General features: G+C 60.7%; 1 protein-coding gene across 1 annotated transcript in view; it reads left to right on the forward strand.

Annotated features, from left to right (window-relative positions):
- The window catches only part of NPHP4 (nephrocystin 4), a 96,390-nt gene that overhangs the window by 67,836 nt on the left and 4,483 nt on the right, over positions 1-24,071 (forward strand). Inside the window, exons 18-25 of the mRNA XM_029945937.1 lie at positions 9,553-9,713; positions 11,427-11,604; positions 16,432-16,557; positions 19,048-19,256; positions 19,674-19,900; positions 20,278-20,449; positions 21,205-21,288; positions 23,832-23,988. Of these exons, the coding sequence (XP_029801797.1) occupies positions 9,553-9,713; positions 11,427-11,604; positions 16,432-16,557; positions 19,048-19,256; positions 19,674-19,900; positions 20,278-20,449; positions 21,205-21,288; positions 23,832-23,988 (1,314 nt within the window). The remainder of the gene's footprint in view (positions 1-9,552; positions 9,714-11,426; positions 11,605-16,431; positions 16,558-19,047; positions 19,257-19,673; positions 19,901-20,277; positions 20,450-21,204; positions 21,289-23,831; positions 23,989-24,071) is intronic.

Here is a 24,071-nt window from a genome sequence, read left to right on the forward strand (position 1 = left end):
TCACTTAACAGTATATAAAATGCTGTGTTGTGACAGGTATCAACTATCCATTAGATACTGAATCAATTTTTCTTAAGCACTACTCACTGCTTGCCAAAGCCCAGAATTCTTAAGTTGAAGTCCGAAAAACTCCTTTCCGTGTCTCACCCGCTGACTTGGCCGGAGGTGCCCCTGCCCGGCCGGGCCTGGGCTTCTTCCAGCGGCCCAGCCTGGGGTCCTTGCCACCCAGCACGCGGCTGCTCTTGAGCCCTACTTGGGATATGTTTTGTTCTGTTGTTGAAATAAACGCGTGTGCCACAAAGTGTTCAGTTCCACCGATCCTTAAAAATTCACAGGTTTTATTTTTTAGAGCAGTTTTAGAGCTGGTGGTCCCGAGTCCCGCGGACCCCTGCCCCCGGGGTCTCCCCAGTGAGCGGCACCTTGCATCAGGTCTGGACGTCTGTTGACGTTTGTTACAGTCCACAGACCGGTGTTGACACTGTTGATCGCCGAGGCTCCGTGTTCACACTAAGGCCTCTTCCTGGCGTCGTGCGTTCTGTGGATTTTGACCAACGGTATGATACCCCCATACAGCATAGCACGGGATAATTTCACGACTCTAAATGTGCTCTGTGCTCCGTGCCTCCATCCCTCCCTCTCCCCGGCCCCCTGCCACTGCTGATCCCTCTCCTGTCCCCACAGTCTCCCTTTTCCAGGGTGCCCTGCCCTTGGGATTGTCGTATGCAGCTTTTTCAGACTGACCTCCTCACTTAGTGGTACGCATTTAAGACTCGCCGTCTCTTCTCGTGGCGCGGTGGCTCCTTGCTGTTGGGGCTGGAGCCCACCGTGGTGTCTCTCTCTGTTCACCTGCTGAGGGTATCTCGGCTGGCTCCAGCTTTTGCCTTGATGAAGAAAGCAGGTCTAGACATCTTTGCTCAGGATTTTGTGTGGACATAAATTTTCAGCTCCTTTGGGTGACACCCGGGAGCACGTTTGCTGGGTCCTAAGGTAAGAGGATGTTTGCTTCTGAAGGACCGTCTTCGCGGAGCTGGTGCTCCCTGTCCTCCCGCCGCTGCCATGTCGGCGTGTGGATTTGAGCCGTCCTCACACGCGCACGGTGGTACCTGCTGCTGTTTTAGTCTGTGTCCCTGATGACGCGCGACAGGGGGGCCTCCCCTCATCCGCTGACGGGCCACGTGCACAACTTTGGGGAGGCGTCGCTTCATGCCTTTGCTTATTTGTAGATCGGGTTTTCTTACTGTGTTTTAAGAGTTCTCTGTGTGTTTTGCAAACAAGACCACACAGATGTGTGTTTTCTCCGCACCTGTGGCTGGTCTTTTTCACAGTCTCTCCAGTGTCTATTGGAAGGCAGAAGTTTTTAATTGGAATAGAGTCCAGTTTATCAGTTATTTCTGTCATCGATGGTTTGTGTCTTTGGTATTAGAGCGAAAAACCTGTTACCACACCCCAGGTCACCTGGATTTTGCCTCCTGTTTCCAAGATGTCAAAGTTTGTGCTTCACGTTTAGGTCTGTGATCCGTGTTGAGTTAGTGTTTATAAAAGCCCGGCCGTCCCACAGGGCTGCAGGCAGCACCTGGGCCTCCCCCGGCCCCGCCGTCACGGCCTTCCCCAGGGGTGAACGCTCTTCAGAATTCTGTCACCGCGGGCCAGCGCGCCTGCGGTTTTGAACTGAAGCGGGATCATCGCGGGCGCCTCTGAGTCTCACTTCTGCTCGACGTGTCTGTGCGGCCCATCCAGGCTGCGGTTCGGAGCGGGGGTGCGTCCGTCACCCCGGCTCTGGAGAAAGCCGTCGTCCGGGTGCAACCCACCTGTGATCCATCCAGTGGCCTGTAGACGTGTGAGTTGCTTCCGGCTATTGCGCCTTCTTTGGGTGCGTCTGTGCGCACGCTGGTGTCGGGGTGCACCCACGGGCGGCACGTGTTCCTCTGTAGTCCGTTTGCCGAGTGGTTTTCCCCAGTGTCCATCCATTAGAGTAGATTTGATGCAGCGGGAGACGTGGCAGCCTCCCAGACAGAAGCTTCCGGAACCCACGGCCCTGGGCCTGGTGGCTCCCTCCCGTTCCTCGGCGCTCCGGCTCGTGGGGAGGATTGTGTCCTGTTGCCTCCTGTCCTCGGGACAGAGCATCCTCGCTGACTGCCATCCTGCTCCTTTCAGGAGGGCTCGGCCAGGCGTGGCCCCTCCTCCTGCACACACGTGCCTCCTTCCCCGTGTTTCCTTTGCTTCCTGGCCCGGAGTTGGGCTTCCTCCTGAGGTCAAGGCCAGTGGGGCCCCCGTAGCACGGGAGCTGGCGTCCTTGAGCTGCGGGCCAGCCGGGGCCCCTGGTCTGGCTCGTGCTGGGGTTTGCCAGCCCCGCCCTGGGCCCGTCTGGTGCTGCCTCTTCCTTGGGGCCTCTCCTGTGTCCCGTGCCTTCTCCACGGCCAGTGCCACGTCCCCACCCACCGAAACGGTGCCTGTGCGTGTTGACCTGTTCGCGTTAACTGTTTCCCTCAATCATGTGAAAGCGAGTGTCAGGCGAGGTGACGCTTTGCCTCTAAACAGTATCAGGCTTTAGTGAGAAACACGTCCCCCTCGTCCCGGGGAGGGACAGGAGTCCCTGCCCCCTCCCCTGTTTTCCCTCCCACGTTTCTCTCTGACACGCAGCCCGGGGCCTGTGTGGTATTGAGGGTTACCTCCCTAATCTCCTTTCCTCTGGAATAGTCCCCTGCCTTCTCTCTCTGGTGACAGTGGCTGTTTGAAGGGCCCAGGCGAGCTGTCCTGGAGAATGTCCCTCGTTCTGTGTGCATCTGCTGGCTTCCTCACGCTGTTGCTGACCCTGGCCCCCCAGAGGGTCTTGCTCACGGGGGGTCAGGGCTGCATGCTCTGTCGGGGTCTGGGTGTGGTACGAACGGCCCACGTGCCTCCTGTGACATCCCGTGGGGTGGGGAGGTCCCGACTTGTCGTGAGGTGCTGGTGTGGTCCCTTGGGTCCGGCACCACCCCACACGTTCCTGGGGGACGGGAGGCGGCTCCCTTCGCCCTCAGCACAGAGTTCTCAGGCCGTTCTTGGGCTCCACGTGAATATTGACCCCAACAACTTTCACCCACTCTTTTAACATCCTTGGCGGAGCCTTGCCCGGGTCAGGTCTTTAATTGGAATTTTGTAGGGGCACCTGGTGGCTCCGTTGGTTAAGTGTCCCGACTCTTGGTTTTGGCTCAGATCAGGATCTCATGGTTCGTGGGATCAAGCCCCAAATCAGGCTCTGCGCTGACAGTGCGGAGCCTGCCTGGATTCTCCCTCTCTCCCTGCCCTCCCCCGCTCACGCACGCTCGCTCACTCTCTCTCAAAAATAAATAAATAAACTTGAGTTGGAATTTTGTAAATGGTAGTTTTTCTAATCTTATCATTTAGTTTCCCTTCATTAACTGACGTTCTCTGTTAAAAATAAAGAGTTCTGGAGAGCCTGGGTGGCTCAGTCAGTTGAGCGTCCGACTTCGGCTCATGATCTCACAATTCGTGGGTTCGAGCTCCGCGTCGGGCTCTGTGCTGACAGCTCGGAGCCTGGAGCCTGCTTCGGATTCTGTGTCTCCCTCTCTCTCTGACCCTCCCCTGCTCACGCTGTCTCTCAAAAATAAATAAAAAACAAAACAAAAATAAAATAAAATAAATATAAAGAGTTTTTCCCTTATCAACCAAGGGTGAATTATATAAACATTCTCTAAAACAGAACAAATGCTTGATACTTTGCCTTTAATTTCCAGTTTGCGAAGTAGGAACGTGTAACAGCTCTGCCAGTGGCGACAGTCCACAACCGATAGATACATGTCCTGTCCATGTTTCTGTTTTGTCTTTTGAACATCACTCTGATATTTATTCAGTGTGTTATAGTTCACCGTTACTACTTTCTTTTCTTAATGTTTATTTCTGAGAGAGAGAGAGAGAGAGAGAGAGACAGACAGACAGACAGACAGACAGAGACAGAGTGCTAGCAGGGGAGGGGCAGAAAGATAAGGAGACACGGAATCTGAAGCAGGCTCCAGGCTCTGAGCTGTCAGCACAGAGCCCAACGCGGGGCTCGAACCCACGAACTGTGAGAACATGACCTGAGCTGAAGTCGGACGCTTAACCGACTGAGCCCCTCAGGCACCTCCTAATCATTACTGCTTTCTGATGCTCAAGTTTCCCTGCGTTTGGCTGGTAGGAGCCCTCCTGGTGGGCCAGGAGCCCGGCGCGGCCTCGCCTTTGGGAACAGCCCTGTGTCCTGTGCTCCCCGTGTGCCTCCCCTGCCTCCGACCGGACCAGCTGCCTCTCCCGCGTGGGGCGCTGAGACCCAGGGCTGGGGCGCTCGTGATTCTGGGTCAGGCTGCTCCCAAGCTTTCCCTGGCAGAGCTGGGGAACGTGTCATAGCGTGAGCTCACACCCATGCTTCTCACTGAGGCTTAGAGCTTCTTCCTCAAAGGAATTTATTTGTATCTTTTTGTACTGGGAATTGTGGTTCCTGATATGTACTTACTTATTTTCCTTACAATTTCTATAATGTAGTTTCAGAATTGCATCGCTACTGTTAACACTCAGGGCGCCATGCGGAGCAAGGAGGGCTCAGATTTCTGGCATTGTCCCGTTTTGGGCCACCTCCTGCTGAGGACAGAGCTGGAGGCCATCTGGGGAGCTGGTGCCAATTTGATATTCAGTCAGATTCATTTGTTTCCCTTTGTTTTCAGTTTGACGTTGGTTTTCTTTCCCTTCTGATTTCATTTGTTGGAATATTTACACGGCTCAAAATATAAACCCCTCGCCCCCTCCCGACCGTCCGCACCCCACTCGGCCTTTCAGGGTCCAGCTTCTCCTCTGATGTTTTTGCCTGTTCTAAAAAGTAAGCGAACATATTTCTATTTCCCTTTGTTTCTTTGATCAACAGGAAGCATAGCAAATGCACTCTTTCTCACTTTGCTTTTTCAGCTCACGTTGCACCCGGAGCCGGACTCCACGTGGTTTCCACGCCACGCGGTGCAGCCCTGGGCGCGCGCCCCGAGGCTCACTCGGCCTGGTCTCCTGCTCACGGCGCTCGGGCCGTTTCCGAGATCGCAGCAGTTAGTAACCTGGGGGGGTCGCCGTGTTCGCTGCGCATGCGCTGTGTGTGTGTGTAGGGTGCGTTTCTAGCAGTCGGGTTACAGAGGGGCCAGCCCCCTACCGCCTCGCCGGGTGAGCCCCCCCACTGGGTTAGCCTCCCTCCCCCTGCCTGGTTAGCCCTGTGCCCTGGGTTAGCCCCCCCACTGGGTTAACCCTCCTCCCCCTGCTGGGTTAGCCCCCCCACTGGGTTAGCCTCCCTCCCCCTGCCCGGTTAGCCCTGACCTTCCTGAGCTCCGCTGGTGGCACCGGGGCTGCCTGTTTTCTCAGGGCCTGGCCCACAAAACGGGTTGTTGACCTTTGGGATTGTTACAGCCTGGGCCACCTGAGATGTATCTCAGTTTTAAGTTGTCTTTCTGTCATGATGCGCGACGGGAGTGTCCTTTAGATTTGTCCTTATCTGCAAACTTCTGTTCCTGTCTGATGTCTGGTCTGCTCTGCCCTGTGTCGGGAACTCGGGTTTTAGGGAGACGGACTGTTGCTGTGAGATCAGCTGCAGACACGTTCTGCTGCTCTGTCGTTTTCGCTTTGCTTCTGGCGGGTTTTCCAAAGTGTAGTTTTGTTTTTGTCCCTTTATTGCTTCTGAACTCGCCCGAGTCTGGGGTAGGAGGGGTCTTCCTGGCCAGCGGGTGGGGAGACGCACATGTGTCCTCTGAGGGCTTGTGGGGTCCTCATCGCACTGAGATTTCCGGTTTCCTTCTCGTTCATCCTACTTGTGGTGGGACTCTTGTCAGATGTCTCCCCTTTGACCCAGTGCCGTTTATTAAAAAGCACATCTTTTTGAGGCGCCTGGGGGCTCAGTTGGTTAAACATCGGCTTCGACTCAGGTCATGATCTCGCGGTTCGTGGGTTCGAGCCCCGCGTCGGGCTCTGTGCTGACAGCTCAGAGCCCGGAACCTGCTTCAGATTCTGTGTCTCCCTCTCTCTGCCCCTCCCCTGCTCACGCTCTGTCTCTCTGTCTCAAAAATATACAAACGATAAAAAAAATTTTTTTTAAATAAAAAAGAACATCTTTTTTTTTTTCAGTGACTTGAGGGCCTCCCCTATCATGTACCAACATTTCTTTATTAATTGCGTTTATTTCTGGATTTTATATTTTGCTCCATTAGACCAGAGGTTGGCAAACGGATTTCTGTTAAGGACCAGATAGTAAATATTTTAGACACTCTGGGTTACATATGTTCTCTCTGGAATCTTCTTCTTCTTCTTCTCCTTTTTTTTAAACAACTCTTTAAAAAGATGAAAGCCATTCTTAGCTCCTAGCTGGGTCGGCCTGTGGGCTGTGGTTTGTCAGACTCCGCATTCGAGGGGCTGCTTGGCTGGGATTTGTAGCAGCCCCCGCCCCGCCCCCACCACCCCTGCCGCCCACCAGTGCTCTTCCCTGCACCCCCCTTTCCCCCGCACATTCTAGCTGGGCTGGTTTTCTGCATGAACTTGCTAGGCCCTTTGTGGGGGTTGGGGAGTCCATGGGTTATGGGGGGAGAGCGGCCCTCATGGGGCCGGAGGGGACTTGGGGCCCCCGGGACACCTCACTGGCCCGTTTCTACCCCCCACCCCCCGTCTCCCCAAGATCCAGGAGTGCACCTCATGCAGGTTTGCTCTTTTCTTGTTTTCAAACCAACCAAATCTTGCCTTTATCTTTATTACTTTTTTTTTTTTGGTGTTCTTTATTGTTACTTTCTGAATTTGAGTTGCTCAATTCATTTATTTTAATTCTTTCTGTCTTTATGGATGCAGAGGATTCAAGGCTATGAATTTTCCTTTGGTTGCTGCTTTATGTTTTGGCGATTCAGATAAGTAGTATTTTCACTCTTTTTTTAGAAAATCTGTTTTGATTTTGTCTTCCATTTGACATAGAATTATTTAAAAGTAAGTTGTAAATTTGTTTTTGAAACTTGTTTCCAGTTTCTGGTTTGTTGCCTTGTGATCAGAGAATATTGTTTTCCATATTTTTCCTTATGGAGCATAGTTAGGTTTTCAACCTAAACACATAGTTAACTTTTATTAACGTCCCCAGTACCTCGAAAAATGTGTTCTGTGTTATTGGGGAGCACGCACCACCTTAGGGTTTAGCTGGGCTGGTCTTCCATGTCCGTATTTATTGTGGACCTGACCTGCCTTGAACACAAAGTGGTTCGCTGTTCTCTACTGTTATGTTTTTATCTGTTTCTCCATGCGTCTCTCGATTTGTGCCTTGTCGTCTGACGCCTGGACGGTCCTAGCGCCGTGCGTCCATCGGGGCCTGTGGACCGGGGTCTTAGAGGCGCCCCTCACCTGCGGGAGTTGTGGGTGCCACTGTGGAGCAGGGTGTCTGTGCCTCCTGAAGGAGAGGCAGAGACTGAGGGCCGTCCAGCCAGAGGAACAGCGTCCACCGGGCTTGGACACAGGGGTGTGGCTGAACTGAGGCAGAGGAGCCCCAGTGGGCTGGGGCTCGGTGTGTGTGAGGGCGCTGAGGGAGGGAAGCTTGGGAGCCTGAGCGGACCCTGGGGAGGGGTCACTGCCCCTGGGTGTGTCTTGGTCAAGTAGAGGTCGGCATCGCAGACTCCCGAGGGGGCCGGATGCTTCGCGGGGCGTGTGCACCTCTGAGGAGGCCGCGGGTGGGGGGGGGGTCGGTCGTCTGAGCCAGACGGGAGTGAAGGGGCCCAAGCCTGTGGGGGATGGGGGGCCTGGGAGGCTCCTGCAAGCGAGCCCTGAGGCTGGGCCCAGATCAGGATGGCCCCCCACAGGCCCCCTCCAGGTGCTCAGCACACCCTCGGCTCTGGGCTCAGCGTGTCATCCTTGTCATCCTGAGACCGTGAGCCCCTTCAGGCTGGGACCCCTCGTGCGTCCTCCTCTGTGGTACCCCCACGCAGGGCCTGGCGCGAGGCGGGGGCGCCTCAGTCGTTATGTTGAATGTAGGTTGACGACTGCATCGAGGGGACCGGGCAGCCGATGGGAGGTAGTGGGGGGAGGGGTGTGCAGGAGCCAGCCATTCGGGGGTGGGAAGGAGGGTGGGGGGGTCCGGTGGGGATGCCGGTGAGCAGGGAGAACCTGGGTGGAGAGTCTGGGTCTGGGGGGCACTGGGCTGGAGTACGGAGCTCCCGGGGCCGGGTGTCTATACCTGTGGTTTGGGAAGTTGGCCCACAGAGTTCGGCTCTGTCCTGCCTCTGGGACTCAGAAGCCTGACCCGTGCGGAAGCTGGAGCCCGAGCTGTTCCGTCTCCGCAGCGCAGGGGCGCCGGCAGGTGGAGGTGGGCCGTCGGTGCCGTGGGCTGGGGCTGGGCGGCCACACGGTGTTCTGGCCTCCACCGTGCCTCTGAGGACCAGCCGCGGGGCTCCCATCCCTGAGGGGTGTCCAGAGAGCAGCAGACATCCCAGCTGGCTGGTGGGGGAGGTGGGCGTCCTCAGCCTCCATTCTGCCTGTGACCTCGTCTGGTCACTGGAGAGGTGATGCCAGGGACTGGCCTGCACAGTGTCACTGCCGGCCCTCCCTGAGCCTTTGTCCTGACTCCTGGCTCCTCCCCCACTCCAGGAGGCGCCCTTGCGGCCTCCCTCTCTGTGGCTGGTGCTGGGCCATTGGCAGCTGGTCCTGGCGCCGTGTCCCCTGGACCCACGGGAGGCCCTCCACCCCCAGCTCCTCTCAGCCCATCCTGACCGGATTCCCTCCTTCCCTGGGAAGCACCGGCCTGGTCCTCAGAGCAGACGGGACGTTACTGTGGGGGGCCCCCGGGGGTGGGGTGAGGATCCCAGCCGGGCCTGGAACCTGGCCCCCTGCTGAGTAAACGCGCGGTCCTCCCTCCCCAGAGTTTGTGTTGGGCTCACCGGGGCCCCGGACGTGCCTGACGCTGTTGGCAGAAAGGGGAGAGAGGTCTTCGTGTGTCCCCGCACCGCCGTTGCCCTGCACTGCCGCTCGGGGCTTCCGTCAGCTTGGAACGGGAGGTGACGTCGCTTCACGAAGCTGGAGGCAGGGCTGCCGGCTGCTGCCATCCCCTAGCGGTGAGGCTGAGGCCGGGAGCAGCCCCCGGAGGCCCATGCTGGGGGGCTGGGCTGTGAGCGGCCTGTGCTCAGGGGCCTCAGCTCCGGCTCCCACAGGGGTGCTGGCCCCGCTTTGGTAGCAGACGTGATGCGATTCTCCTTCAGCGCTGCTCACGGACCAATGGCCTCCTTGGGGCACCCCCCCCAGGACGTCTGTCCCCGTTAGGACAGACGATTTCACAAGGGTTCGGTGAAAACACTAGATTGTACTTTGGGAGGAGTTTGTTGTGTGTGTTGGAAAGAAATGGAGACTTCTGGACTCTTCGTTTTGTAAATTTGGATATTTTATGACATTTTTGATTAATGTGTTTATTAAACTATACTTAGGACGGAAGCAGAAATTAGTGATCGTGACCAGAGCAGAGCTCTCTTCAAAGTGTGAAGATGATAAATGACTCTAATTACTTGTGGACTCATCTGGGGCCTCTCTGAACAGGCTCTCCCGGCTTCCAGCTCAAGTTCCTGGTGGAGCCCAGACTCCTGAGGCCCGGAGAGCAGCGCTGGCTCGCCCGCTACCTGGCCGCGCAGGCCCTCCAGCTGGACGTGTGGGACGGAGACTCGCTGCTCCTCGTGGGGTCCGCTGCCGTCCAGATGCAGGTGGCCGCCCGGGGTGGGGGGTGGGGGCCGCCTGGGAGGCTCCACTCAGCCGGTGCGGGACGGGGCCCCCTTCTTCCGTCACAAATCCCATCCTTCCCGGAGGAGGTTTCCCCGAGTCTCAGCCACGCCACACCAGGTTCTGAGTTCTCAGCCGTCGGTCCGCTCCCCTCCAGGTCACCTCCTGTCACCTCCTGCCCCGGGACGTGAGGATGCGCGGTCCCCGAGGGCAGCGGCCTGGCCTGTGGGAGCCCCCGCCAGCCCGCAGGGAGGGGTGGGGGCCGAGTGGAGTGTGCCAGGGTCCCCGGTGCCTGTTCTCAGTTACTCCAGTTGTGCTTTTCCAACTGTAATTAGAATTAGAATCTAGTTCTTTCTCTGAGTGCTCTTCCCCTGCCTCATATATTAACACCTAAATCCATGGGTTGATTTAAGGCTCTTCCCTGGGGTTCCTCCCAGAGGCTTGGTGTCGTTGCACTGCGCTCCTGGGCCAGGGACCGGGGACACAGCATCCCGGTGGAGGTGCAGGAGGACACGACTCCGCCGAGGCAGCCCCGCGTCTCTGAGAGTCCCTCACTGGCTGACCTCCTTCCAGATCCAGCCTCGGCGGGCCTCGGTTTCCCCACTGAGCCCGGCCCCTGCAGCAGCCTCATCACTGCTTGCTCCTCGGGAGCTCTCACTGCGACAAGCTGTGTGGTTAGGGTGACGGGGACCGTGGCTCCTGGGCTTCACTGGTGCGTCCCCAGCCTGGCCCGAGCTCACACCGCTGAGAAACCCAGACCCCAGGTCACACTGACGACAGCAGCCCCAGGCTTTCAGCACAGTTCTGGCTTGGACCTTGTGCCCCTTGCCCTTATACTCGGCTCTCCCTGGAGAGAACTTGCCAGAAGCGTGTTTCCGAGTCAGGGGTGCACACATGTGAAAGCCTCGGCCCGCAGAGCCCGCCCGGGAGCCCGGTGGGGCCCTCCTCCTGGGTGGGGACCGGGGTGCCTGCTGGCTCCCATCCGCCCACCTTCAAGGGTGTTGCTCAAACACCGTCTTTGCGACCTCACCTCTGCTTCCCGGCGCGTGGCCTTGCTTCCTGCATCAAGCGGCCGTTCTCCTGGGGCCCGGCTGTGAGCACGTGTGCGGTTACGTGGGCCCCGTGGACCCACGCTGCTAGGCAGGCGGGGTGGTGTCTGAACAACCGGAAGCTGCCAGACCCACTAAGGAGGTGACCTCGGGCACCTCCGCTCCCAGAGCTGGGTCCAAACGCGGACCTGCATCGGGTCCCAGGCGCCCGTGTGTGTGTGTGAGACGTGCCGGTGGAGAGGGCAGGGGACCTCACTGTGGCCTCCCGGGAGGCGGCTCCCAGCTGGGCCTGGCGGCGGCCGTGCTCCCCTCACCCCCCCACCCCGGGGGCCTCCCAGGAGCGCAGGCAGAGCACCGACTGGTGAGCTGCACTGCAGAGGCCCAGGTGGGACCGTCCGGTGCTGCTCTCCCAGCCTGGGCCCCGTGGGGACCCGGCCTTGTTCTGTGGCTCGTTTTCCATCGTCATCCCCACAGAAGGGGGGCTCCGGGAGGCGGCTGCCAGGCCTGTTGGTGAATCCATGGTATTTGCTTGGTGGGTGAATTGGGTGCGCTTTATTAAAGCATTTGCAGCAAAGACCTGCTGGGACTTGGGTTTCCGGAAGCTGAGCTCCGCCTCGGCCGCCCCCTGACTGCCCGCTTTCTCCGCAGCACCTCCTCCGCCAGGGGCGGCCGGCCGTGCAGGTGTCGCATGAGCTGGAGGTCGTGGCCACGGAATACGAACAGGACGTGGTGGGGAGTGGAGACGTGACCAGGTCCGGCAGCATCAAGCCCATCGGCGTCCACACGGTGGTGAAGGGCTGGCTGCACCTGACGCTGGCCAATGTCGGTGAGAGTCCCCGGGAGCTTTGCCTGTTCCCCTGCCCTCTCCTGGGGGGGCACGCGTTTTCCCAGTGGGCACACCAACTCCCTCAGGCCCATATGCGCATCGTGAAATCAGTGGGAATTCAGAAAAACTCTTACTGTTTGACCACTGAGTCTGCCCTCAGCCACTGGGCATCTGCCCTTGACCATGAGCACCTGTCCTTTCCCACTGGACGTCTGCCCTTGACCACTGGACACCTGTCTCTGATCACTGGGCATCTATCTATGACCACTGGGCATCCGTCTTGGCATCAGTTGTTTGGCGTTCCCCATTTCTTTTCTTTTAAACCTATTTTTTTAAATGTTTATCTGTTTTTAAGAGAAAATGCGTGAGCGCATGTGTGAGCGGGGGAGGGGCATAGAGGGGGGACAGAGGATCCAAAAGCGGGTCTCTGCGCTGACAGCAGAGAGTCTGACACGGGGCTCAAACTCCTGAACTGTGAGATCATCACCTGAGCTGAAGTTGGACGCGCGGCCACCGGAGCCCCCAGGCGCCCCGGTGCCCTGATTTCTGGTCCTCTCAGTCTTGCCCACGTTTCGTTTCTTGGTGCTGTCTGTGGGCATCTCTGTCACAGAGACGGAGTGCCTGGATCTCGGAGAGACCTTCGTCTAGAGCGTCAGCCCCTAGAATCACCGCATCACAGGAGAGGAAAGTGTCCCTCAACGTCTGTGCAGCCCGCGGATAAGGGGACAGGGGAACACACTGCTTTAGAGCCTGGGCCCTGACCTTCCGTCTGACGGTGCTGGGGAGTGCTCCCCAAGGCCCTGAGCACAGCCCTGACGCTTCTCCATCCTCGTGCACCCCCTGCAGGGAAGAGGCCAGAGTGAGCCCCGTGGGGCCCGAGGGCAAGCCCACTCCGTCTCCCTTGTGGGGACCTTGGAAGGACTGGGGTTTTTTGGGGGGTGAAATGGAAAGCAGGATGAAACCAGGCTGTCTGAGGTTTCTGGAGCCGTGTCTGTCTAGATGAGACTGCGGCCTCTCTCATCTTATCGGGGAATTTTCCATCCTCAGAGCCCAGCCTGACTTCAGAGGCTGGAGCCCCAGGAGCCCCATCCGGCCGTGCGGGCGGCGCGGAGGCGGGCGGGCTGGGCCGCCGTGGCAGGGGGCGCACAGCTCATTGAGTCGGGTTGGAGGTTTCTGCCCGCTTGTTTACAAATGTAGGGTCCGAGGCAGCCCTGAAAACAGACAGTATGGAAACAGCAAAACTCAGTTAGGCTCTGGAGAAATAAATGAGCCGTGTGCGAGGAGCAGGCGTCCTTCAGGAGCTCGCAGGAGCGAGGGGGCTGGGGGAGGCGCTCCGTTTCCGAGACTGCGTTGGTTATTTTTATATTCGTTCACCAGCCCACAAATGTGCACTGACTCCGGGTTTTCAATCTTATCTTCAGAGGAAAGATTAGCTCCATTATATGTTATCTTAAATTGTCATTTCCATACTTCGCCTGCAAGAGAGCGATAGCGCGCAGGGAGGGGGGTGGGGGGGAGCCGGAGACACTGGCGAGAGGCTGGGGCGAGGACGCGGAGGGGGTTAACGCAGGACAGACGCCATGCTGCACACTCATGTCCACGCGGCCGCGCAGTGGTTTCCTCTGTAGCTTTTGCATTTTTCTGGGGGAAAAGTGTTGCAGCTTTTATTTCCTTACAGAACTGTTTGTTACGCACCGAGTGGCAGGCACAGATGGGATGAGGGCCGAGTGAGCCCCCAGGGGACAGTAGCGGGGTCGGCGCCGTGTCACAGTGCCCGCTCGGCCTCTCCCGGACGGGGCTCCGCGGCTCCGCGTTCACCCCCTGCCCCGCGCCCGGGCCTGCGAACCTTCCCGTGGCGGGGGTGGTGCTCCTGCCGGCGGCCTCTCGGCTCAGGCGGCTCCGTGACGGGCTCTGCAGCCCCGTTTGCTGTGGGTCCCGGTGCTCATTTGTCACGTAGGGATGGCGACAGCCACGCGCTCCCCTCCCAGCGGTCCTGGTTCTGCGGTGTGACTGGGGCTCATCGGGGGCCCAGGTGTCACTTGTATCCGCAGCCCTTCCGGGGCCCCCAGGAGAGTGAGGGGCTGCACTGACCCCCGGCCCTGATCCTTCAGCACTGAAGGAGACCGGGTGGCATGCGGTTTGACAGCCTGGGCTTGGGGCCGGATAGCGGTGACATCCCTGCTCCTGCCAGGGGACAGCGGTGACGTGCCTGCTCCCGCCGGGGGACAGGCAATCGCTGCTCTGCCGTGTCAGGAGCCCTGCCCGCCTGGAGGCCATGTCTGCTCCCACAGCAAACGTGTGGGTCCCCAGCTTAACCCGGGTCTTCTCGAAGGGAAAGAAGACCTGCAGCAATTTGAGATCGCGGGCTGTGCCCTGAGGAAGTCTGCGTCTTCGCCGCATCGGTCCCCGAGTGAGCGCGTGGACCTTTAGCTCCTCTGGCTTATTGTCCTTCCAAACGAGCCAACGATGTGAGCGCAAATACCATCAGAGGAAAGGGTGGCCCTGGCCTGTCCAGAGGTGACCGTCGTCACTCCTCCTGAGAGGCCGCCCCGCGCGCTCCCCGCCCCAGAGCCTGACCTGCATGCGTTTCCCCGTGTCTGTGTGTCCCTCCCGGCGAGCTGTCACCAGGATGGAAATGGGCCAGCGCGCATCTCAGCGACACGCGGGCGAAGGGGCCCGTGCTTCAGGGAGGGCGTGGAAGGTGTGGCGCGAATCCACGGCCAGTGACTGACGGGGCCTCGGGGTGGGGTAGAGAGCTGGCGAGACCCGCTGGCCCCATGCCGCCCCCGCATTGGGGAGGCGCCGCGCTGACCCGGGAGCCCCGCCGGTGCCCGCCGGCGGCAGGAAGGGGGCACCTGTGGCCGGCACGCGGCTCCCCTCTCAGGCTTGTGCTCGGGGGAGCAGGCCACCGTCCCCTCCCCACTTGGCCTGGTGGTGTGTCCCTGCTTGTCTGCCCCTCTAGGGGCTCCGAGCCTTCTTGGAGACACTGCTGGTTCTTCCTCGTGGGGACATTCTCCCAGCAGCGGCCACAGTGGCCCAGCCCGGTGGTGAGAGATTCACGAACGGGTGGAGAGCAAGTGGGGGCCTCTCTTGCCCCGACGTCTGCTCCTCTTGGACTCGAGGGGACAGAGCAGCCGAGTCCAGCAAAGGGGTGTCGTCACGTGGTTCCGTTCTCGGGGAGCAGTGCCACGACCCTGTGACACTGAGCCGTGTCTCAGGGGCAGACAGACCCAGGGAGACAAGGGGAGTATGTCGCAGGCGAAGGGTGTGGGGGCTGCTGCGGTGGGCGGCGCAGGGACGAGAACAGCGGGGGCTCCAGGAGCCGGTTCTCAGGACGCAGGGGTGGTGCGGGGTGGGGGGGGATGGTCACCTCAGCGGCCACCTTAGTGGTGGGGCAAGTGAGGAGCCCGCAGAGGAGGCAGTCCAGCATGTCACGGGGACGCACCGCGTCCCCAGCAGGCGGCCCCTGGGCTCCGGGGGCCGGTTTCTCCGACTGCTATTGGCAGGTGGCGCGACCCTGTGCTTTCCCAGGCCCGAAGTGCGGTGCTGGGTGCTGCCCCGGCGTGGTGTCCCCTGAGGGGACGTGGGGACCACGGACCTGCCCACACCTGCTGCAGCTGCTTGCGGAGCTGTGAGCACTTCGGGCAGCAGGGCAGGTGACCAGGAGCCGTCCCTGTCACAGGAAGCCTGGGGGGAAGGCCAGCCTGGTTTGAGAGGCCCAGGGATTGGAAAACAAGGACAGAAGTCCCTGGAGGGAGGACCCTGCCTGAGGCTTATCGCCGGTTTACCTCTAAACCGCACCAGTGAGCCACTCCTCGGTTTGGCCAGAGGTGGTGGTCTGTCATTTTTGAATCGAGCATTTTCCCCACACCCAGACCGGAGCCTTTGTCCTCACCAGAGCTGCTGTCCCTGGGGGCTGCGGGAGTGGCCCCGTTGGTGGCAGGCAGGTACCACGTGACTGTCCTTGAAGGACAGGTGTCTCCTTCCCAGTCTCAGCCCAGAACCACAGGGAGACCCTTGTGTTGGGCAGCTGGAGGCGAAAACGTCACCTTTGTCACTGGGGACCTGCTCGCACCATGGTCATGGGGGTGCGTGTGCCTGGCACGGGGCAGAAGAGACAGAAGAGGGTGGAGCGGAGCAGGGAGGCCGCCCCGTCCTGTCCTCCCGGGGCAGAGTGGAGGCGGGGAGGGGGTGCTGCTCCCAGAGACGTCGCCGGGACGCCAGGAGCGTTTCGTGGGGGGCGGGGGCTGCTGTCCTCAGCTGTGCTCTGCCTCCACTGCGGTGGCTGCGGTGGGAATCGCATCGTCCCGGAGACAGAGACTCGGTTCTTCAGGTGAACACTCCTTGCCCCCGGGCCAGTTAGTAGCCTGGGCGGCCTTGCGGCCTCTGGGCTCACACCCGGTCCTTCTGAGGCCCGCGCTTCTTTCTGAGGCTGCTTTATGGAAACGGCTCCAGAAGATTCTAGCTTGTGGAGCCTCTTTTACCTTCAAGTGTGTTGTCAGACGTTTGCGGACGGGCACAGAGGCCTTCCGTGAGCAGGGTGACATCGGGGAGCTGTCCCACATCACGGGGCTGCCAGGGCCGCTGCGGGGATGCGGACGAGAGTCCCGGCAGGCGCCCGAGTGCCTGCAGCCGCAGCTGGCTGCGGGGAGCAGACGCCGCACCCACGCGAGCGCTGACAAGCCCGCCCGTCACCCCTCGACTCAGTGTGCGGGCCGGGGGTGGGGACAGGCCCTTGGAAAACCAGGACTGTCTGCGCGGGATATTGACGTCCTCACCGACTCCTTTTTAGTGTTCACCCATTCTGCTGGGGCGTTTCTAACCTAGGGCACGTGTGTGAGCAGAGAGTGAGGAGTTCCAGTGCGTTGCCACCTGCCAGGTCACGGGTCATCTCGAACGACAGAGCCGGCCACTTCGAGGGAGGCAGCCTGCTCACGCGGGGGGCGCCCAGACGTGAGTGGGGACTGGGTTGGGGCAGGGGGTCTCTTGCGCAGGAGATTGGTGTGGGGGGTGAGGCGGAGTGCGGGCTGTGTGCGTGTGTGCGTGTGAGCCCGTGCAGGGCCTTCCCGCCCCTCTGGATCTGGGGCCAGAGCTGTGGCTGTCGTGTCCCGCTCAGGGCCACCCCGCGCAGCGCCCTCGTGACCAGAGGTGTCTGTGCCATTTTGTAGACAGGTTCAGATCCTGCGGGTAGCATCTGGTTCTGGGTAGCTGCCCATCTGCAGGGGAAGAGGGAATGAGGAAAGGGTCAGGAGGGGCGCCTGGGCGGCTCAGTTGGTTGAGCATACGACTTTGACTCAGGTCACGATCTCACGGTTCATGGGTTTGAGCCCTGCGTTGGACTCTGTGCTGACAGCTAGCTCAGAGCCTGGAGCCTGCTTCAGATTCTGTGTTTCCCTCTCTCTCTGATCCTCCCCTGGTCACATTGTGTCTCTCTCTTTCTCTTTCTCTCTCAAAAATAAATAAAACATTAAAAAAAATTAAGATGTTAAAAAAAAAAAGGGTCAGGACATACAGAGAGTGATTTTAAAAGTGGATTTGAAACCCCATGTTGGGGAGCGGAATAAACCAGTTTCAGAGCCGGGGAAGAAAGGCCTGCAATTGCTGGGAATGCTGTTCGTGGCAGGGAGCGCCCAGAGTTTCCCGTCCCCTTAAGTGACCTGCAGACCTGGAACCAGGGTGGGAGGAAAAGCAGGGTGTGCCCTCAGGGCAGTGTCCCCCCGGTGTAGGCCACCCGGTGTGGACCCACAACTGCCCTGAGCTTCCCGTGTGGATGGTCCTCTGACACTGTTGGTCCCCGTGCTGTTGAGAGCCTCGAGGCCCCGGGACCCCACGAGCTCCCTGAAACTCCAGCCACGACTCTGTGGGTGCTCGTGTGCTCTCCTGGGAGAGAGGCCCCGGGGGCTGTGACCCAGGCAGGCTGAGTGGTGTTCCGGGCTCCCTTGTTGTAGTGCTGAAGAAACTGAGGCAGAGGAGGGTATGTGACGTGGCCCGCTGTGGGTGAGGCAGGTGAACTTGGGTGGGAATCGAGGTTTCCCACTTTGGGGCCATGTTTCTCCATCCGCAGCCGGTCTGGGAACAGCCTGGGCGTACTTGGGAAGGGCACGGACTCAGGGCCCAGCAGGTCCGGGACTCTGCCAGGCAGTGCAGGGGGCCGTGACCCGTGTGGGTTTGTTGAGTGAATTGAGTGTCTGGAGGCGGCCACCTGTCCCTGTTTGATCAAAGCCAGAGGACGGGGCTCCCCCAGACGGCCTGTCCTCCCCCACTGGGCAGGGGAGCGGGGCGTTGTGCCGAGTTTGCGGGAGGCTCTCTGACGCGCTGGTGTCCCAGTTGTGGTTTCTTCGGAACCGGTGACGCAGTGTGACCCGGGAGCCCCTTGACCAACCCCCAGCCCCGCTCGTCTCCTCTGTCCCTCCCTCGGGGCTGCGGGCCTCGGGCAGGGTGGCCCCCCAAGCCTGTACCAGACGGAGCGACATCGTTCTGGGGTGGACGTGTTCCTGGTCTAAACCAATCACGGCATCTGAAAAGCAACTAAACAGCTTCAAAATAGGTTGGAGGTGAGGCCCCTGGAAATGGCACTGGTTCACATGTGATGGCGAGCGGGGGAGGCCACCTGGCCATCACGGGGAGCGGTTCTGTGGGGGCTAGAGACGTGGCGTCGGTGCCGGGCCCGGAGGCCGATTCAGGAGGGCGCTCGCTTCCCATGGGCTCCGCTGGTCCTGGCAGTCAGGGAGGCCCCGTCCTCTGCCGGGTGCTCCTTCTCACCCGCCCGCCTGCACTGGCTGAGTGGGGGTCCAGGAGCCCCGCGTGTCGGCTGGTGACCTGCTGTGAGCCACGCGTGGCTTTGTCACCTGAGCCGGTGTGCCCCTCTGCCTGCGGGCGCCTGGCCTGTTTCGACTTCGTTTGTGAACATGGCTTTTGTGTATGTCCGAGGTTTGAGCGGAGGCCCCCACAGGAGTCGGTGCCTTGGGGGCCCGGCTGTCTAGAGGCAGCTGGGTGCAGAGTCAAGGGCACCGAGTCGCCTGGGGGCTTCCGGTCAAGTAGGCGACTCCTCAGAGCCCCTGACTCTTGGGGAGAGCTCGCAGGTGGGTCTGAGGACCTGGGAGCCCAGGTGGTGCCCTTCCGGGTGAGGGCATTGGTGGCCCTTGAGAATCCGTGGAGTGTCATCTCGAACGCTGACCTTTCTCTCCTCTGGAAAGTCATCTACTGGTGTATTCATCGGTCTGTAAGGACCTCGTTGTTCCTTTATTTGAAAGGCTAGTAAAGAGGGGGGCATGTGTGGACCAGGGTATAGGGTGACCATCTTTATCACCTCTCAGAAGGTGCAGGGACGTGCCGGGTGCATGCCGTCACTGGGCGGCGGGGCTGGAGGCTTGGTGCCAGGTCTGCTTAAAGAACAGAAACTCTACACCTCAACTTCTTGCTCTCTCTTGAACCTCCCAGCAGTAAAAAATGTGGTCCAGGCGCAGAAGCTGGCTGACGTGGACTGTGAGCTGGCTGCCATGCTGTTCGCGCCCTCTCTGCACGGGAGCGTGGGGCCCCAGGGCGCCGGCCGCGAGGGGGACGCCGTCCGCAGGCGCAAGCTGGAGCGGATGAGGTCCGTGCGCCTCCAGGAGTCCCGAGGAGAGCCCCGCGGCTGGGGGGCCGGCTTGCTGGTGAGCGCTCGCCTGCCCCCCGCTGCCCCCTGTGCAGGGACCCGGGCGGCCAGCCTGTCCCGTCTCCGTTTTGAGCCCGTTCTTTTCTCTTTGGTCGGCAACCTCTGCTTTTAGCTCCCCACTCCGCCCGGATGCCGGCCTCGGGGCCTGGGGGGGAGTGGGCCTCACTGGGCACATGTAGCCTCTTGGGAGCGTGCGGGGCTGAGCCCGCCTCCCCTGGGCCACCGTGTCAGGACCTGTGGTTCTCTGTCCCCTGGAGCTGGGGCGGGCCGGTCCCGTCCAACCCAGGTGGCTGAGGAAGGTGGGGGGGGTGATTCCAGAAGAAATGTGGTACTTGGGGCGGCGGGTGGGGAGGTGGCCACACAGCCCTCGAGAGGGAGAGCGAGGCCAGGACTCGGCACCTGTGCCCCCCCGCAGGCCCAGCAGAGCGCCCGCGCCCAGCACGCCCGCGACCTGCAGGTCATCGCTGCCTATCGGGAGCGCACGAAGGCGGAGAGCATCGCCAGCGTGCTGAGCCTGGCCGTCACCACCAGGCACACCATCCACGCCACGCTGGGGAGCGCCGAGTTCTTCGAGTTCGCCCTTCGGAACCCCCACAACGTGCAGCACACGGTGACCATCGAGGTGGACAACGCCGAGCTGAGGTGTGCGGGGGCAGCGGCCCGGCGGGGTCCTCTGTCCCTGCGTCATCTCTGAGCGGGCGGCCCGGCGGGGTCCTCTGTCCCTGCGTCATCTCTGAGCGGGCGGCCCGGCGGGGTCCTCTGTCCCCGGCGTCATCTCTGAGCGGGCGGCCCGGCGGGGTCCTCTGTCCCCGGTGCCATCTCTGAGCGGGCGGCCCGGCGGGGTCCTCTGTCCCCGGTGCCATCTCTGAGCGGGTGGCCCGGCGGGGTCCTCTGTCCCCGGTGCCATCTCTGAGTGGGTGGCCCGGCGGGGTCCTCTGTCCCTGGTGCCATCTCGGAGCGGGCGGGCAGGGCACTGTCAGGAAGCACGTCCCTGCTCCCCCCCCCCCCCCCCGCCCCAGCATCGTCTCGGACAGTCGGGAGTGGAGGTCCTTCAAAGACGCGGCCAAGCTGCACACGCCGGTGGAGGAGGACATGTTCCGCGTGCAGGGCGGCCTCCCCCCGCAGCTCTTCCTGCGGCCCCGGGAGACGGCCCACGTCCCCTTCAAATTCCAGACCTTCTCTGTGGGGCAGGTGAGGAGGCTGCTCGGCCAGGCACGCGGGGATCGCGCTGGGCCAAGGAACGGCGGGCATTTCCGTGGTCCCTCCGTGCTGCGCGGGCCTGTTAGCCTTTGGGCGTCACCTGCTACACCAGCCCCTGCGCTGCGCGTCCCCAGCAGGCCTCGGGGAGGGCGGCCCGCCCCTCTGAATGCTCTAGTCTCTGTGGGCCTGGAGCCGCTCCCTTCCCTCCGAAGAGCTAATGGGCTGGAAGTCTCCAGCATTTTGCTCCCTGGTTTGTGCTGTTTGCCCACGTCGTGCATGGTGATCGCGGCACTGCAGGGAAGGCAGGCGTGCAGGTCCCAGTGGGGTGTGAGTGGCACGTGATGGGGGCACGGGCACGCAGCTCATCTGTGTTGCTGACTTCTTAGGTTAGCTCTGTGGGATGGGACACCTCATGTCACGGGCCCGAGGGGGACTCGGAGATGCACAGGTCCCTGCAGGCTCTTTGGAGGCCCCTTTAGGACAGGAGGTCTCAGGGACAGCGGAGACGTCAGAGCTGTGGCCCCAGGCGCAGCGGGGCTCCCTGTTGGCGGGGCTGCACAGCTCGCGGCCGCCCCCGCTTCCTCTTTGGGGCAGCGGGGCTGGTGAGTGACAGCGGCCGCCCGGACGGCCATCATGAGAGCCAAGGAGACCGTGCCGGGGGCCCCAGGCTGATAGCAGTTCCTACAGTGCCTGTCAGCCTCCGACTCCCGTGCCGTGACCCACTGGTGCCCACGGGTTTCTCACAGGCCCCCGCGGAGCTGAGATCTGAGAAGGGCACGGACCCCGGATCGCCCCAGAAGTGCGGTGCACCGCCAACCAAGCATGCCAAGGTAGGCGGCTGGGAGGCCTCGGGGCGCAGGCATCCCAGGGTCTCACAGCCTGAGCCAGGTGTCCTCTGAGCAGACCCCGTGAGGTGTCCACGACTTCCTTGTCACTCAGGGCCCTGGGTCCTGGCCTCGGCCCTTCCCTGCCCCTGCTGCCAGGCAGGGTGGTGGTGGAGCGGGCCCCCCAGGGGCAGACATTCCTGTCCTGAGGGGGCGGTGGCAGCTCCGGCTGACACTGGTGCAGCCCCAGGTGGCTGTCTTGCATGGGGGCGTCTCCCTGGCCACTTGGAACCTTGTAGCTCTCGGCTTTCCGTGCTGCCCCACGGCCTTGGAAGTGCAGTGGCCACCACACACGGGGGTCCGACAGGCCCGCGACCCTCGTCCACGGCGTGTTCCCATGTCCCCTAGACTCCGTGCAGGGGGGGGGCACTACTTCTGGGGGTCCTCTCGCCTCTAAGGGAAGTGTGCGCACGCAGCATCCTGCCGTTAGAATGTTCTCAGTAAGAGCTTGGGACCCTTGTTAAGAGTTTCTGAAGCTGTTCTGGGGGAGACAAATGCCTGTTTGAAGTAGTCTGAAGGTAAAAACAAGAGCAACAAGATTCTGCCCCGTCGCTGCCCAGGACAGAGGATTTCAGTGAGTCCCGGATGAGAGGCCTGTGCTCCTGTGTCCCCGCGGCAGCAGCCGACGCCCGTGGCCCATCCCCAGTGCAGATGGCCTCCTTTCCCGTGGAGGTGCCGCTTTGCCTTGTTTAAATTTTTTTTTTTTTTTACTATTTTTATTTACTTTAGAGAGAGAGAGAGACAGCTTGAGCAGGGGAGGGTCAGAGAGAGAGGGAAGTACAGAATCCGAAGCAGCTCCAGGCTCTGAGCTGTCAGCACAGAGACCGACACGGGGCCTGAACCCACGGACCGTGAGATCATGACCTGAGCCGAAGTCGGACACTTAACCGACTGAACCACCCAGGTGTCACTTTGTCTCGTTTAAGGAACAGCTGCTCTTTGTTCGGGGCTGATGGTGGAATCTGAGAGGCTAATGCCTTTCCCTTTCGTGACGTTGGAGTCTGAAGGCAAAGCCCAGAGATCTGAGGAGTCTGCTCACGACTGCCTCAGGGCGTCCCTGACACACAGGACCCTATGTCCCTGCTGTGTGGCCCGCTGTCCACCCTCCGGGCTCCGGTCCCCGGCCCCCTGCCCCGTCTCTGCTGTCCACCTCGGCTTCATTGCCCACACTCATTGTCAGGGTTGAAAATGGGGAAATTCCACCTTTCTCCTTCTCTGTGCGCTTGTCTGCTCTGATTCTGCCATAAATAAGCGTTTCCCACAGGCAGTGTGGGTGCCCTGAAATGTCTTTTGTTTTTTTAACTTTAAAAAAAATGTTTATTTTTGAGAGAGATGGAGAGACAGACAGAGTACAGTCGAGGGAGGGGCAGAGAGAGGGAGACACAGAATCGGAAGCAGGCTCTAGGCTCCGAGCTGTCAGCACAGAGCCGACTCGGGGCTCGGACTCACAACCCATGAGATCATGACCTGAGCCCAAGTCGGACATTTAACCCCCTGAGTCCCCCAGGGTCCCTGCCCCGAAGTAGACTTTACGCCAGAAAGTCAGGCTACACGCTGGACTCCCGTTTTATTCATCAGTTCTCAAAATAGCGAGTCGGCCCTAGCCACCTCCAGGGGCGGCCGCGTTTCGGGGGCTCCTCTCGAATGCAGGTCTGTATGGATACACGCATGGCGGCGTTCGGCCTGAAGTCTCAGTGTCAGGTGCAGCTCTGGCCAGAGGGTCCGGGCACAGATGACGCCCGTGGACGTGCCTGTGGGAGCCGCGCTCCCAGCCGGGCGAGCACGTGTGACACGGGGAAGGAGATCTTTCCGGCGAAGCTCCGAATAGGCACCACCGTGCGCAGCTTCATGGGAAAGCAGCGAAGGAAAGCCAGGCCAGTGCCCGCGGAGACCAGAAGTGTGGCTTCTTCAGGCAGGGCTCCTGGAGCTCCCAGTGTGGACAGTGGGGCTGTCCCTGAAGGCACCGTGGGCTCCTGGTGGCATCTCATTGTGATTTGTGACTTAAACGTAGTTTTACACGGAGAGCCTTCTGTGTGCACATACGTCAAGCAGATTCCATGAAAAACACGGCCCAAGTGGAACGTCTTCCCCGTGTGTGGAGCTTTGTCTGGAGGCCCGGGTTCTCTGTGGACGTGGGGAGGTTGACCCGGGCGTCAGCTTGCCCGCCTGCCCTCGTCCAGGGGCCTGGGGAGCTCTGGGAATGGAGACACCTCCTTATCCACGGCAGCGCCTCTTTTGGATAGAGAAGTTTCATAACTTTTTTAAAAAGGGAAGCTTATATTTCTAGCCTCTCTGGTTTAGGTGCAGCCTCCTTTAACCGTCTGGAATCACGTGGCCTCCCGTTAGCACCAGACCCCGGCCGCCTGCCCGGCGCACGTGCGGTGGAGGGGGACATGCTGACGCCGGAGCCACACTCCTCTGTCCCTGGCAGTTGCAGCATGTGGCTTGCCGGTGCCGGTCCTGACCCGGTGCCCGTCTGCCCCCGGCAGGTCGTGTTCCGGGGCAGCGGCGGCAAGCCCCTGGCAGTGCTCTGCCTGACGGTGGAGATGCAGCCCCACGTGGTGGACCAGGTGTTCCGCTTCTACCACCCGGAGCTCACCTTCCTGAAGAAGGCCATCCGCCTGCCCCCCTGGCCCACGCTCGCAGGCAGGTCCCAGCTGTCCCCGCGGCTCACGTTTGCCGGGCCCCACAGACGGGCAGAGGCTTTCCCCGAGGGTGACGAGTGGCAT

The sequence above is a fragment of the Suricata suricatta genome, chromosome 8, assembly GCF_006229205.1.
Source record: "Suricata suricatta isolate VVHF042 chromosome 8, meerkat_22Aug2017_6uvM2_HiC, whole genome shotgun sequence".
Classification (NCBI taxonomy): domain Eukaryota; kingdom Metazoa; phylum Chordata; class Mammalia; order Carnivora; family Herpestidae; genus Suricata; species Suricata suricatta.